At 38.3% G+C, this 14,907-nt stretch overlaps 1 protein-coding gene, 1 long non-coding RNA gene and 1 pseudogene across 5 annotated transcripts in view; 2 read left to right on the top strand and 1 right to left on the bottom strand.

The window, feature by feature from the left end:
- The first annotated feature begins 2,744 nt into the window (after nucleotides 1–2,744).
- On the top strand, nucleotides 2,745–3,594 carry LOC130173194 (gastrotropin-like; annotated as a pseudogene).
- Nucleotides 3,595–3,919: 325 nt separating this feature from the next.
- On the bottom strand, nucleotides 3,920–6,130 carry LOC130173449 (gastrotropin-like). Of its 2 annotated transcripts, none has more exons than XM_056382730.1 (4): nucleotides 5,947–6,130; nucleotides 4,555–4,715; nucleotides 4,364–4,453; nucleotides 3,920–4,241 (listed from the first exon to the last, which is right to left on the bottom strand). In XM_056382730.1, the coding sequence occupies exons 1-4, from the start codon at nucleotides 6,107–6,109 to the stop codon at nucleotides 4,182–4,184; spliced, it is 474 nt and encodes a 157-aa protein (XP_056238705.1). In that variant the 5' UTR covers nucleotides 6,110–6,130; the 3' UTR covers nucleotides 3,920–4,181. The 2 variants fall into 2 exon arrangements, with proteins under 2 accessions (XP_056238705.1, XP_056238706.1); XM_056382731.1 differs by lacking the exon at nucleotides 5,947–6,130 and adding an exon at nucleotides 4,829–5,887.
- A 34-nt stretch (nucleotides 6,131–6,164) lies between these two features.
- Nucleotides 6,165–14,907, top strand: part of LOC130173450 (uncharacterized) — a 39,971-nt gene continuing 31,228 nt past the window's right edge. The window contains exons 1-6 of one of the 3 annotated variants that reach the window (XR_008828419.1): nucleotides 6,165–6,280; nucleotides 7,281–7,756; nucleotides 8,064–8,191; nucleotides 8,464–9,400; nucleotides 11,037–11,162; nucleotides 11,755–14,697. This is a non-coding gene — a long non-coding RNA (uncharacterized LOC130173450). Of the gene's footprint in view, nucleotides 6,281–6,925; nucleotides 7,757–8,063; nucleotides 8,192–8,463; nucleotides 9,401–11,036; nucleotides 11,163–11,754; nucleotides 14,698–14,907 lie in introns of those variants that run through there. The other 2 variants (XR_008828420.1, XR_008828421.1) reach the window with 2 other exon arrangements.

Below are 14,907 nucleotides of genomic sequence, written 5' to 3'. Positions count from 1 at the left end.
TTGTTTGTAATGAAATGACAGCATTGTGTCAGTTTTCATGATAAACCATTATAATGGAAATTATATCGCATCCAATGAATATCAATAATAGAAATGCAATTCTGTCTCTTTAATATTGGTTGAGGTCTATGATTAATAAGGGCCATTATCAAACTCTTTGAGGAATTAGATTTTTTTTTTCTTCTTGCTGTTAAAGTGGTGTTTCCTGTATTCTCAGTTAAATACATTATCAAGTTTTTCTCCTCATCATCACAGGTTTTTTTCCCACCCTGTATTGTATTCGGTGATTCAAAAGTAAAAGCAGGCCACTGATTATCACCTTTGAAAAAGTCCAGTCCGTATCATGAAAATTCAGATTTATTCCCCATCACAACACATGACAGAAAATGCAAAAATCCTTCCTTGTGATGTGTGATGATATGACACATTTAAAAAGCCCAAGTTCTCCACTTTCCCTTTTTCATGGTGAAATGCAGCATGTCAAATATGCAGGACGAGTGGACGATCTGTTACAGAGGGAGAAGCAAGTCAAGACTTTTCACTAGAACATAAAGTTGAAGATTTGTATCTCATTCTAGTAGGACAGAGGAACAACTCATTATCATCAACAGATTTCCACTTGTGAAGATGCTTCAGTTTTTTACCTGATAATATTTTATTTTCTTTTGCTATAAGTAGAGACCCATTCACTTTAAGCATTTAAATAGATGAACAAAGGATGTGTTGAGGGGTTTTTTTTATGGAGGAATGAGGATGCCTCTTAGTGGTGACAATGGAGAAGTGCGGTTTTTCCCTGCAGCTCTTTTCCAGGAGCAGAGACAATGGAAAACCTGCACAACAGTGGTGTGGACAGCACAGTGTAACATTTGTGAATTTAACTGATTGTGACTCTTGTCGCTCACTTCACTATCGGTCGGGTTATACTGTATGTGCGTACCAACAGAGGGTTTTCACATTGAGAGTTGATGACACCAGTTTGTTTGTTTTGACTGGCTGTATGTTTGTGAAACCATGGCAACCACTTTGGCTATCCGGGGAAACCTTCACTTAACTGTCAGAGAAAGAGGATCAGCAGTAGAGGTTATCAGGATTAAAAAATTTAAAATATTTGAAAAAAGCTAAATGTGAATATTATTCGTAAAGTGTTCTCTTCTAACCAATAAAGACTTAAAACAACGTTCTCCTTTAAGGGCTTTGGTCACACTTAAATAATCTTGAGTGTCTCAAAGGCTCATGTACGTTAGCTTCAGCCATTTCATTTCACTTCATAATTTTCTTCATATCATAATTTCATCATTACTAATTTAATCGCTGACAAATCATAAATATGTAGGCCTATGAATATTATAGACTCCTCACGATATACTGCAGTGTTTGCAATTCAGAGCAACATCATCATGAAATTGAGTGAATAATCAAAAAGTGAACACCTATGTGACACACTCAACAAACAATATGTTTCACAGTGGTAATTTTTCTTGCAGGGCTGTGGGACTTTTATAGTTTGCACAGGTGTTTGTATCATGTTCGTGCCACCAGAAAACCTCCAGGCACAGTTCACATTAATCAAATATCTATTAAAATATATTTCACCGCCCAGGCCGAGCTGAGGCACAGCCCTGCACAGCTCCTGTGCCGGCAGAAATTCATTTTTGCTAAGTAATTCTGACAAAAGGCCGACATCCCCAGCGGAAATTTGCTTTAATTTAGTTTATTTGCATTTTTAAAGAACAAGACAAAGCTGCAATAAGAAGGAGTGTGATATGATTGTTATGGATCTGATTTTTGGAGCTCACTAATTCATTCGCTCCTGTAGATTTTGAGTAGATTTTATTGCAGTGTCACTCTCAGTCGCAGTTTCTGTTTCGCTAAAAGTTTGGGATGCTTGGACACTGTGGAGACACACCTGGTCTCTCCCTACAGCATTTGGTCTTTGAATGGCAAACTGCTTTGGTATTACAGTAACACAGACGGGAATGTTGGTGTCATGGCTGCAGGAAACATGTGACTCTTATATGGAAGAACTTTACAAGAAACTTCAGACAGACTCATGTATTTACTCTGTGTTGACTTCCAGGGAGTGTGCAATGATAACCAAAGGCTTGATACAGACAGACACGGTCTCTTATCTTAATTTTGGTGATCCCTTACTGAATGGATTTCTGTGGGTCCTTTCTATAATCACTTGATGTGTAAGCTTATTGTTTTTGCATGATTCTGCTTAAGCTTTGCTTTCTTGCAGACGGTTTGATGAGAGGAATGAAACCACTCACAGTCCTAAAACTATCAGGAAGTTAGCGTAGCTTAGCACAAAGATGGAAACAGGGGGAAACAGTTAGCCTGGCCCTGACCAAAGGTGACAAATTCCACCTACCAGCATCTCTAAAGCTCACTCATCAAAACGTTATACTATTTCCTGGACTATCTCCTGAGTATGACGTAATGTTGTGGCACAAAACTGTCTTGAGGAATATATTAGTGTTCAGACAAAAAAAAACTACCAAACAAAAAATGTTTATGTTCTGAAAGCTTAGTAATGGGTAAACATACATGGAAATGGAAATGGAAAACAGTCTGCTATTAATTTTCTTATGTAGCTACATCTGCGTGCCAGGAAAACATTGACTGCAGACCAACAATAAGAGACACATTTCTTTAAATGTTTCAGTTAATTTGGTTAAAGTGGTGAAAACAGATATTAGCCCCACCCAAAAATTAGCATGAAAGGGACAGATCAAAAAAACATATAAAATGGTCCCAGTTGCTGATTTTGTTTAGTTCCACTGTCAGCCGTCGACAGCAGAGTGTTTGCTTCATCATGGCTTTTACAGGGAAATATGTGCTGGAGAGCCAGGAGAACTACAAGGACTTCTTGAAGGCTCTTGGTAAGAGACCTACGCTTACTTATTTTAAATAAATGTATAAGATGTACCGGATTAGAATGTGTTGATTGGTGCAAACAATATCTTATTTTGTCTTTAGGAATTAAAGACCTCAAAGACCCCAACAATGATTAAATTATAACAGATACTGAATCTATCAGAATGATGATTTCAGGTTGACTAAAATTTTGATGGACAAAACCTGGAACAACAAATTTGCAATGGGAAGGAGGCAGAACTAGAAACTGTGGATGGTGACATATTCAAGGTCATTTCACATTTATTTCACTTACTATTTTACTTACAGCAGTTTGATCATCAGTTTTCTTTTTAGACCACTGTCACTCCAGATGGAGGTAAACTCAAGATTCAGTTCCCCAAATACCTTTACACTGCTGAGGTGGTCGGAGACAAGCTTGTCGAGGTGAGCACATACAACCTTACACTGGTGTATTGGTGAATATGTGTGAGTCAGGTGTGATGAAGAATCCATCTTTTTTAAACTTATTTACTTAATCTCTCTTTTTAGGTCAACACCATGGGTGCAATTGCTAACAAGATGATTAGCAAGAAGATAAAATAAACTGCTTCACTTCAGGTCACCTGAAAAATGAAAGTTCCAACAATAATTCAATTATATTAATCATTCAAAATGCATCTCTGTGTGAATTCATTAGTTTTTTTTCAACAGCACAATATAATAAAGGTTGAAAAGTCGTTCTTCTGAGATGTGTTTACGTCATTCTTCTTTTAGCCCTGTAGTGAACGCAGCTGCAGTGTGTTAACAGGCAGCTGCTGTGATGCATCTATTAGCTGTAGATGTCCTTAAGGCTCATTATTAGCCAACAGAATGAGGAAAGACACTGTTTCCAAGACATTTCGAAACCCTGCTAGTTGCCACTATATTGCAATCTGAAAAACATATGGGAAGAAATTTTCTGCTCATTTGACTGAAGGATGGCACATTAAATACCAGGAGGATCCTGTCATTTGTTCAGTAGAAACTGGCTGGGTGAATGTTGATAGACAGACAAATGTATCATCAATCAATGTCATTTTTATTTGTTCAAGCATGAAAACTGCTACAGGTGAACTATTTCATCCATGTAGAAATACAGTACATAGCACAGTCTAGTTTTTCCAGTTAAAATTGAAAGTATCAACAGGAAAACACTGCTTGCTCCTCATTGTAGATGGTCAAGTTATTCTCCTTGGTTCAGTGCCTGGGGGAAGCATTTTCATGATGTGTTTAACCTCCCGCAGTCTCTTTTCCAGTGAAGCATGTTGAGTCTCGCAGCATTAGATCCGTTTGCTAACTCTTTTGAAGGTCACACCCTTCTCTCCTGGAGTTATGCAATTCTGCAGAGAAAAGTGAGAAAAGACAAAGATGAAAATGTAACAAACTGCCACTAATATAATGTTACTGAAGTTATATTAAGTAAGTATTATGGGATCACAGTTTGAGTGGTTACTTATCTCACCATTATCAGCTTATCTTCAACGATCTCTGCTGTGAAGTGGTACTGAGGAAATTGTATTGAAATCTTGCCGCCCTCCATGGTGACAGTGGTCTGAGGGTCACAAGGACAAAAGGTCACATAGGGAAACGTGTAGCGAGCTTGAGCTCTACGACAAGTTGCGGCAGATTTCCCGGTGCCTGTTATGAACTTACCTTGAATTTGGAGCCCATCATTGTTGCCAGCTCACATTCCTGGCCAACGGTGAACTTATTGGACCAGGTGAAGTTGGGGATGGTTTGGGTCCAGGTGACGCTGTCCCCATCCTGAAGAACCTCTGTTACCACTTTGTGGTCTGTCTTGGCATTGAGAAGCCCTGTGACAGAGAAGGTGAAATTCCCGAATAAAGACATACAACAAAGTTCAAATGAATGACAGCTCACATTTATCCAGATGAAGCTTATGTATCATTAAGAAAAATTCTAATACCAATTTCTTCCAGGAACTCTTCATAGTTCTCTTGACTCTCCAGCTCATATTTCCCAGTGAAAGCCATGATGGTGAAAGAGAAGAGTTAAGGAAAGGAGTCTAATAAAAAGAGAGGAGTGGCCTGCCACTCTCTTACTGGTAGTTTTGAAATGCTGCCAAGCCTGCCTCTACCTTTCCTCTCTCACATACTGTACTTCACCAAGTGTCCTCCCCACGTGTCAGAAATGTCAGACGTGTTTTTCCAAGACAATTTGTCACATAGTTTTAAGCTACAGTGTTAAAATCACAAATATTTCCCTGCTCCTTTCAGTATCAAGTTTTTCCAGCACTTCTGCCATGTGTTCGGTTCACAAGTTTGAACATGTATGGTGTAGTGATGCTCAGAAGATAAAATACAGGCTGTCTTTGTACATGTTACCAACACCCTTTTAGTGGAGGTCATCTAGGTATTTTCGGCTTTTTGTAATCTTTTTTCTTTCTATCTCTAAGGTTCGGCGCTGATTTCCAACTTTAAAGTAGAAAATAACCTTCCATGTACTGAAGTTATGGTATTTAATGAACTGCCTGAACTAACTGAACAAAGACCCAAACTATCTGAGGAGAAAACAAACCTCAACCAGTACACCAGGCCACCATGAGTTAAATTACAGCATGTGCTGAGCAGTTAATGTTTGAGTGATTTGACACAGTTCTCCTGTCTGTCAGTCTTGCAGGGCTGCAACTAATGATTATTTTTTATCATTGCTTATTCTGATGATTATTTTTATGATTAATATATTATTTGGTAAGTCATGACAGTACAGCTGCCAGCTTCAGGATTTAGAAAGTGTTTATGTAGCACATGTTGGAGAGGTATAACTAAAAGTTTGAAAAAAAAAGTGCCCTGTTCAAATTAAGCAAAGTTGACTAATCATACTACAAGTGTCAATGAAATATCAGACGGATCATGGTGAGAAGATGATTTAAGAGGTATACATGAAATGGTAACATAAATAAACAAAAATATAAACATAAGAAAAACATAAAATGAAATATTAAAGCTTTTTTTATTTATTAAAAACACGTATTTATTTAATTGTATGCGGCCTGTAGACCAAGGGGGGCGGGCCTCCTCTTACCTCCCGCGGTCTTTTGAAAAAGAGACTCTTGACAAGCACAACTAGGACTATAAACTCTGGAAAACCTTAATTGATGAGAAAAGGCCTCTGAAATCGTAAAACTTGCTTTAGAAAAGACACTGAAGAGCCTCAATCCGAAATCGTTCAAGAAGTTGTGCTCCATCCTGCGGCAGCAGTCAGGGACGGGGACGGTTTAGAGCTATTGCCTGCCTGTTTAGTGGCTGGTGGAGAGAGACCACAGACTGGCTGATGTCAGCTCACACCGCGCGTGGAGCCGTGAGCTCGGTTGTGAAATCGAAGCGGATGAACCGCCACGGCCAGGCAAACGAGCTCGGTACGTCTTCGCACCATTTGATGCAGAATGTGACGCATATTTTTGTAAAACCTAAACAGAACATTTAGGCATAATCCTTAAGATTACTTGCATATGATGGGCGACGATGAACAGTTAATGAAACTTAGTGCATGTGACCTACACGGCTGAAGTTTCGAGTAAAAAACAGAAATATTTGAACGTCGCTTTGCTAGCTTTCGTTGTCGAGCAGTGACGTCACTGCAAGCCTCACTGATTATAATGAATGTCTGTTTGCTCAATAGAAATAAGGAAATTAGTGAGAATCGGTTTTATTTTGGAAGCACGCACCGTTTGGCTTCATGGATGAATTATCAGCTCTATTTCACTGCTCCATTAATTTTATTGGCTAAATTTCATATACTTACTCATAAAAACACATTTCCATGTAAAAAAAAAAAAAACAAGGGGGTTAATAGTAGGTTACATTGACTTGATTCACTTCTGCTGAAATTCAAAGGCTATCAACTATTACTACCTGTTTTGAATTCTTCTATCTTTATTTGACCCGTAACACCCCCGTGTCTCAGAGTTGTTGTTTCCCTCCTCTGGTTATGGTAGTTTTGGGACACAAGCAAATTATACTTTTTTCTCCCTTTCATACCAGTAAAAAAGGAAGAAAAAAAATCTTGACTCACTTCTGGTGTAATTTTGGTCAACCAGTTGAAAAAATTCCAGTGGTTTCTTGAATCATATTCAGAAAATCAAAATCCAATTTAATTTTTTTGACACTATTGTACTGATTCATTCATTTTATTTCCGTCAGCTACTGCAAGTCTTCCTGGTCTGGGGTTCACAGTCATTTAATGTGATACACACCCAATTTAACAACCAAAATGACATACCTAATGTAATGTGTGATGAATGAATGAATGGGCTACACTTTGAATGTGGAAGGAAATATGTGTAGTATTTTGTTGTGCAACTCTTCTTCAAATGCAGTTAATCATCAATGAGTATTTTTCTTTCTTTCTTCCCTCAGAAGAGAACTTTCTGGATGAATATAGAGATCAGCTGATTGAAATAGTGACGAACATTAACCCAATTTTGGATGACCTCCTTGAGCAGAGGCTTATTCCATACAAAAGATCTTCCCTTCTTCTGAGATTTCAAAAGCTCTCGGGAAAAGATGAGGGAGATCATAAAGTATTTGCGGAGAGCTGGGCGGGTCACAGACAAAGTGATGTTCTACAACATCCTGGAGAGACATGAGCACATCTTATCAAGTACATCGAAACTCACCCATAAACACATAGGGTTTCACTTTTGGCTTTTTGTGCAAATTGCTTTTTAGTGCATACCTTTCAATGTGAGGCAGAATTATCTACTTCAAAATGTGTGTTTCCATAAGACTGCATTGACCATGAGTGAGAAATCACAGCTGTCCTTTAAGGTTTCAGATTGCTCACTGCGTTGTTTCTCTGGAAAGGTTCTGAAATCTCCAGCATGGACGTGAAAGTGAGTAGATACTTTGCTGTTTGAAACATTATTAGTGAATTGTGGATTGAGAATTGCCTCTTATCTTGATTTTGAGACTTATGAATTGATGATTATATTCAAGAGTCAATATTTACGTGGAAATAATTTGAGATTTTCTTTAAAAATAAATACAAGTCAAGCTTTAAAAACCTCAGCAGATAATTTGGCAATACTTACCTTGTTTTTGAACTTTAAATACTCTTTCATCCTGCCACTACAAAAATATTGTACTATTGTTAAAAATATAGTATATAGTGAATCCATAGCAAATTAGACTTTTAACCAGTTTCAGAAAATGTCACCTGATTCCTCGAATTTACCAATGGCAAGTGGGAGTGGTCCTGTTAAGGGTGACCGGATTAAACTTGACCCTGGAATGAAGTGTGTGGATGCTGAGGAAGCTCCAACTTACAGGTAAAAAATATCCTCAAAACCATGTCACAGCAATCAGGAATAATGGGGAAAAAAATCTGTGGATCTTAAAGATTTTCACTGAAGGAAAACTAAGGTCTTTTTCAGTGCTGTTACCATTAATAACATTGCATTATTCCACTTACTGTCGTAATGCCTCATTTTACAGCAGATAAAAACAAGGCAGATTTTTTTTTTTGTCATTTCTGTTTGTCTTGCAGTATTTAAGTGCAATGGAGACCCAAACTTACAGCACTTTTTTTCCTTTCCATTAGTCAGTCTACAGTCTGAAGCAGGTAACTGTGAATGCAGCCTCTCTGGTCTGCGCTGGGTCTGTAAGGGGAAGGTCAGCTTCAAGCACCAGTTTGGCTCTTGGGAAGAACACAAGGAGAGAGTGCAAACCGTGCAATACATGCCAGGAGGTCCCCTAGTGGACATCACTGTTATTTCTGGAAAGGTAGATGAAGTGTATGTGCCACACTGGATCTACACAGGTAAGCAGACGTAATATCATAATGAAAAAAAGATGAAACAACTATGTACACAGTGAGGTGAAAATCCTCTCTTCACTCATCTACTTTATCAAAGCAAAGAAATCTAGTCCTCACCAAGTCTTCTCTCTTTCTTAAATGTCAGATTGATAGCACTCTTAATTTGCAAACAAAACACAACATTTCCATTAGAATATCATGTTTCCCTCACAATAATGTATAATAGTAGGAAAGTCGCACTCATCTTTTGTGCAGATGACAACCCCGCAATTTTAGGCAAGTTTGCAGTCCTACACATACTGTAGGTACCAGTGGAGATGTTGTGGAACAACCGTCTGAGGTCACACCAACCCATGTCAAGTTATCCGAGCCAGTTTCCTCTCCAAGAGGAGTCCTGATGAGATTGGATTTTCCTGTGAAATTTAACGTGTTAATATTTAAGACCAACAAAGAGTTCCTCACTCTACATGTCTATTTGATCCCTCGTGACCCTGCTCTACAGGAGGTTATTGTTTGTCCTACTGTCACCATATTTATTCATATTTGAAAACACAGAAAATAAAGTTGGCTACTATAACATTGGGGGCGATGTATTTTTCCCTACAGAAAATAAAAAACAAGGCATTGTCCAGTGGATACACAATGATCCCAAAGCCATACCCAGAGAAGTCCCTGAAAATGAATGACAGTTGATCCGGACAATGCAGCAGTTTACTCTCAGGTATGGTTTGAACTTTCTTTCACCTATTAAATCTCAGGTAACTGTGGTCCAGCTGATGCAGGATGAGAATACTATAAGTATGTGACTTACACAGGCTCAGGTTATTAATGTTAAAAACAAAATCACCATCACAAATATAAATGATTATAATATAGCCAATGGCTTTGGGTCTCAAGATGTGGTTGAAATATATTCTGTAATATCTATTTTTCAAAGACCATATTGCGTAGAGAGGTTGTTGGTGTTAATTATTTTTAGCCTGTTATTTCAAGATTTGTTATCTCACTAAATTGGTTTCTTCAGGATAAAAAAAGAAATAGATATAAGCACTTTTAAGTTATTTCAGATCATGAGGACATTAATATAAAAACAAACAAACATGGCTGCAGTTATAATTCAGCAGTCTACAGTTAAAGCAGTAGTTTGACAGAATGTCAGTGTGAATATTTTGTAGCAGTCTGAACAGGATTTAGACAGACACTTGTTAACAAAATGCCAAACTAACAGCAGCACTGTAGAGGTGTGTTCACCTGCTAAATATAATTGAAACAGATGCGAAAAAACGGCTTGCTCGCTTCTTCACTGCTGCTGTTACATAACTGAAGCTGAAACTACTTTTATATATTTTGTGGCTCAGCGGATCGCTCGCCTTCAAAGTCTTGAGTGTTTTAATGGAGCACAGTGGGGTGATTGTGACAGCTGTCATTCCAGGAGCATGCATCTGGATTTAAGGCTGATAGGTTACCTATATCACTGCCTTGCAATATTAGTGACATTACGTTAACTTCAGAGTAACCTGATTGTTTGCCATTATAGGCTTTCTCTGACATGGAACACAAGTAACAACATAGCCGAGTGAGCGAATGAACCAAAGGGTTTTAAAAGTGGAAAAATGGGCAGCCAGCGCGTCCTTCAACGGTCTGTCTGTTGTCTCCTCTCGGTATAAGGTGTATAATGTAGTGTGAGCAGTGGTTTTTTTTTTAGTTTTTTTTTTTACAATGTAAGGCATGCACAGGACGTCAGTGACGGGCTTTGAAAGGTGGATTAGGAGCAATTACAAAATATTAAATCTTCCTAGTCTTTGGTGCCATTCCAGCTGGTAGCACCTTAGGCGATCACCTGGTTGGCTTATGCCTAAAGCTGGCTCTGTCTTTTAGAAATGAATTTTGCAGCCTGTAGATGGTTAGCTAAGCTTAGGCAAACAGCTAGTCTGGCTCTGTCCAAGGGTAACAACATCCACCTGCCAGCACCTCCAAAGCTCAGTAATTAATACCTCATGTCTTTTTTCACTGCGCCTAGCCAGGGTTATTCCTTGGACAGAGCCAGAGCCAGACCAGCTGTTTCCTCTTGCTTCCAGTCTTTGTGTGAAGATAAGTTAACTGAGTTCTGGACAGAAATGAGAGTGGCAAAAATGTCGAGTTTCATCTTTAACATTATAATTCCCAACCTGTAAATTTATTTTATCTGGCAAAATGCAGCTCCTGTATTTCACTTTGGCTCCCTGTCTGAAGATGTCTTCGATTCATTTAGAATATGTATTTATTTTATTTACCTAGTTGGATTCATTTTAAAGTTTGACCCCACATGGCACAAATTCTAATTCTGCTACTTTTCTCTAAATATATTTTTTTCACAGCCATTAAAACTCAAATATGAAAGCAGTAACCCAAATTTCTACGAAATGTTCATTGACCATCCAGACAGTCACTTCAAGCTCACCCTCATCAATCTGGACCAGTGTGGACATGTGCGATTCGAAACGGTAACTGGTTACAAAAGGATATTATACATTGTTTATTTATGTTACATATGTATCACTCTTATTTAGCTCAAAAGCCTTGTTACTGTCTTAAGTTGCAAGATGTGAAACCACTAAATCAGCCAAATATTCATATTTTGTTTTTCTGCATATTATTTCAGCTGACTATCTAAACGCTGGTGATGTACAGGTGATGCAAGATAAGACACTGTTGTACTGTACGATTAGTGTTTAGGAGAACTACACTTGTTTGAAGTGTCATGCGATCTTATACCATAGATCTTTCACATACAGCGTACAAAGTCTTTCATTGTTAGACTGAAAAAAAACCCCCAAAAAATCAGGAAGTGGCGTAAGAAAGAAGTGAGCTTACAAACCCTCTGTAGTTCACTCCTCATCTCTGCATTACTTTATAGATGCTACTAGCATAACACACCCGAATCTCCAACTGACCTGTTGGTGGTCACGTTGCATTGTGGGTAATGTAGCCACCAGGTTTTAAAGTGCCATACTATTAACACAGGTGAGTGAGAGGAACAATCACTCAGAGAAATCAGATTTTGAATAGTGATGCTGTATTTTGGTGTTCCCTCAGTGTTCAAAGAAGATTGTGGGCTGAGGAAATGAAGAATGAAGATGCTAATTTACTTTGAGTCTATATCAGGTATCAAACATCGTAAAACAGTTTTACTACAAATGCACCAAAATACATACATAAAAATCACTTGTCCTAAAGTCACATTTTATATACAAGTATACAGTGTAATATTATATATAGTGTACATATTCTATACTGATGCTTTCTGTAAATGTGTAATACAAAAAACGTTTATATACAACATGTGTACAACTAGCAAATACGTCTTAAAGGAAACTTAATGCTGCCTGGATTACATCTATGTTCTTTATCAGCTTCTGAGTGACTCAATGTGTCCGCTAAGCGCTCCTTGTCAACACGACAGTTTTGTGACTAAAGCAAGAACAACACTTTGATTGTTAATATGTTTACTCGACTCAGAGCATTTAATTAAAGCTGCTGTAATCAGTACTTCAGTATTTCTTCACTAACTATGTGTCAGTATTATCACTTGTTTTGATGACAGCATTTTCCCCCGACTGCAGTTCTCTTCAGCTCGATGTAAAGGATCTTAATGTCTTTCAGCTTGTTGGTTTGGTTTCCATGACTCCTCTCTTCAGATCAGATGTCAAACAAAGTAAATAGCTCGCTAGTGAACATAGTGGGGCATAGTGGACTATTTTCTTGGACTTTTATTATTTCACTGTTATGAAAATAATTTTCCAAAACAAAAACTTGTTTTTGTTGTTGGTGAAATATTTCTGTAAGACACAGAAGGAGTTTTAATGTATGTACTATATATGTTCAATGTATTTGTTTTTTTTATGATATTTACCTGAATTACACTTCTTTTGCAGTAACATCATTTTATAAACAGATTTCATTACAACTGGATGTTTCTTTTCTTGCCATACATGAAAGTATGTTTTAATCTCTTCTGGTATCATTGACATTACAAAGAAAGAAAGAAAGAAAGAAAGAAAGAGAAAGAAAAAGACGTAAAATGAGTTGATCCTCAACTCAAATATATATTTAGAAGTTGTAAGAAGAATGTCAAAGGGCAACTTCACCTATATTAGGATCTCAACAGTAGGAGTACTAATACATATGAAACTGCTGTATTATGTGATTCTGAAATGAGCTTGCCAAGTGTGTCATCAGGGTTATCTTGGCTTTGGCCTGAGACTGCAAATTAATAACAGAAAGTAGTAGTTTAAAAGACTTTGGTATCTTCCAGGATGGGAGAGTCTAATGAAAGATGCTATCTAATCACTATATCTCAGTCTCTAATGCACCAATTTTGGTTCTATTTCTCATCGACGGGACTGACGAATGACTTGCTACTGATTGGTTAAGGTAAGACAAAACAAAATAACCCTCCTTCCAATAAAGAAATTGGCTCAGATTATCAGGCTAATACACAATGATCATCTTGTCTCCAAGATAACAACAGTATGTATTTGTGTGAGGAATCCAAATCAGCTCTGAACTGCCTACTCTGAATCCCACAGTCTAACATGGCTATAAACGTGACATAATTCTTGTCAAATAATGCACAGATGGACCACGTTCATACAGAAGAAAGGAAGCCAACAGAACAGGAAGACCCCCACGATCAGACCCACTGTTTTAGTTGCGTTTATCTTCTTCCTCAGAGAATGGGCAGAGTGAGCATGGACTCGTCAGGAGGAGCCAGTCCTCATGGTGCTCAGGTTCACCTGTAGCTACCTATTATGGTGCACAATTGTATGGATCCACCTTGCTTGTTTCAGGGCAGCCATGAAAGTTTTCTCATAGGCAAATAGTGTGGATCTCCCAATGGAATAAAGGAGCAGATAGTTATGGTTGCAAAGGAATAGGGGACATGAAATGTGGCCATACAGCTCTGAATATTTTGCTGTGTGTTCCTGCTAAACACAGAGTACATGCCGAGGAAGACGCAAAGGGAAGAGATGGCCATAGGCAGAATGCACCAGCACTGCAACCAAGAAGTCCACCACTGACAGTGAAAACACAAAAGCACTGATGGACGTCTGGTAGCTTTGGAAACATGCCACTGCAGCCATGATGAAAAGACTGATGGCTAAGATGGGGGAACTTGAAACTTCACACAGCAATTATGACATTTCACAGAAATGGTTAATATAAAATACATCAGCTCCTACATGTTTTTTTTTTGTTGTATTTTTCAGTCCTTGCCTATAAAAAAGTAGGATATACTAGGATATACTTTATACAAGAACAATGAAAAGCTTCATATTTCTTTTATATCTTTTCAAAAATTCTTCTGTGTTTCAAGCCTCTAGGCCTATTGTTATGGGACCATGGGACTTAATAGTTAACTTTCTCACTGCCGCCCATAATCCTCTCTAAAAGGAAACTGGCGAAATGTGCTTTAACTCTTTAATGTGAAACAATAGAAAACATACTGAAACATTTTGATGCCTAAAAAAACTTTTAAAACTATACCAAACAGAGCGGAATCTTATCTGAAGCCTCTCACATCCTATTTGTCTCAGTTCAGAAGTGCCCACCCCCCTTGTCTGCTCTCATTGGTCACGGCACACGCCTGTCTTCACAAAGGCTGTGACAAACAGCAGCTTGTCATCCCGCCCTCCGTAGGTACACTCCATGTCCTCACCCAGGCCTCCTGGAGTGACATCTGAACGGATATTTGCAGGGGGACCTCCACGTTGTAGCCAGAAAGCTAACGAAAACAATCGTACCCGCTGCCACAGGCGCACATGTTGCAGGAAGAAGAGACGAGTGAAGTGCTGAGAGAGCTGCAGTGGATAAAGAATTGTTCCTTAGTCTGCTATGGATTCTCATGACCATATTCATAACTCTGACTACTTTTCTGAAAAAACCCTTTGGATGCTTGTGATCTGTGGACCCTTACCGACTGAAGGAATATAAATAACGGAGGAATCGACACAATTGCACTTCTAGGACTCCTAAAAGGTAAGGATCAACACCGTCCAGCTGGTTCTGCCGATACATAATACTTGTAAATATTAAATCATATTCATGTGCTTATGGTTAGCGCAAAATTTGCCGCATATAAGAATCGTAGAGACTCTGGCCGATCCTACGAGATACACCCTGACTATTTTGACAAAAGTTGAAGCATTTACTCCTTCAGAGCATGTTCAGGACCGTCTAATGGGCCGT

The sequence above is a fragment of the Seriola aureovittata genome, chromosome 8 (assembly GCF_021018895.1).
Source record: "Seriola aureovittata isolate HTS-2021-v1 ecotype China chromosome 8, ASM2101889v1, whole genome shotgun sequence".
Classification (NCBI taxonomy): Eukaryota; Metazoa; Chordata; class Actinopteri; order Carangiformes; family Carangidae; genus Seriola; species Seriola aureovittata.
Note: the sequence above shows the minus strand (reverse complement) of the source record. Positions and strands in the feature narration are given on the sequence as shown.

Coding starts and splice junctions, on each gene's coding strand:
- LOC130173449 (XM_056382730.1), bottom strand. CDS start 6,109: ATGGAGCACAACTTCTTGAACGATTTCGGATTGAGGCTCTTCAGTGTC. Junction 4,454..4,554: donor TGATGGGCTCCAAATTCAAG/GTAAGTTCATAA, acceptor TGTGACCCTCAG/ACCACTGTCACCATGGAGGG. Junction 4,242..4,363: donor TTGAAGATAAGCTGATAATG/GTGAGATAAGTA, acceptor TTTTCTCTGCAG/AATTGCATAACTCCAGGAGA.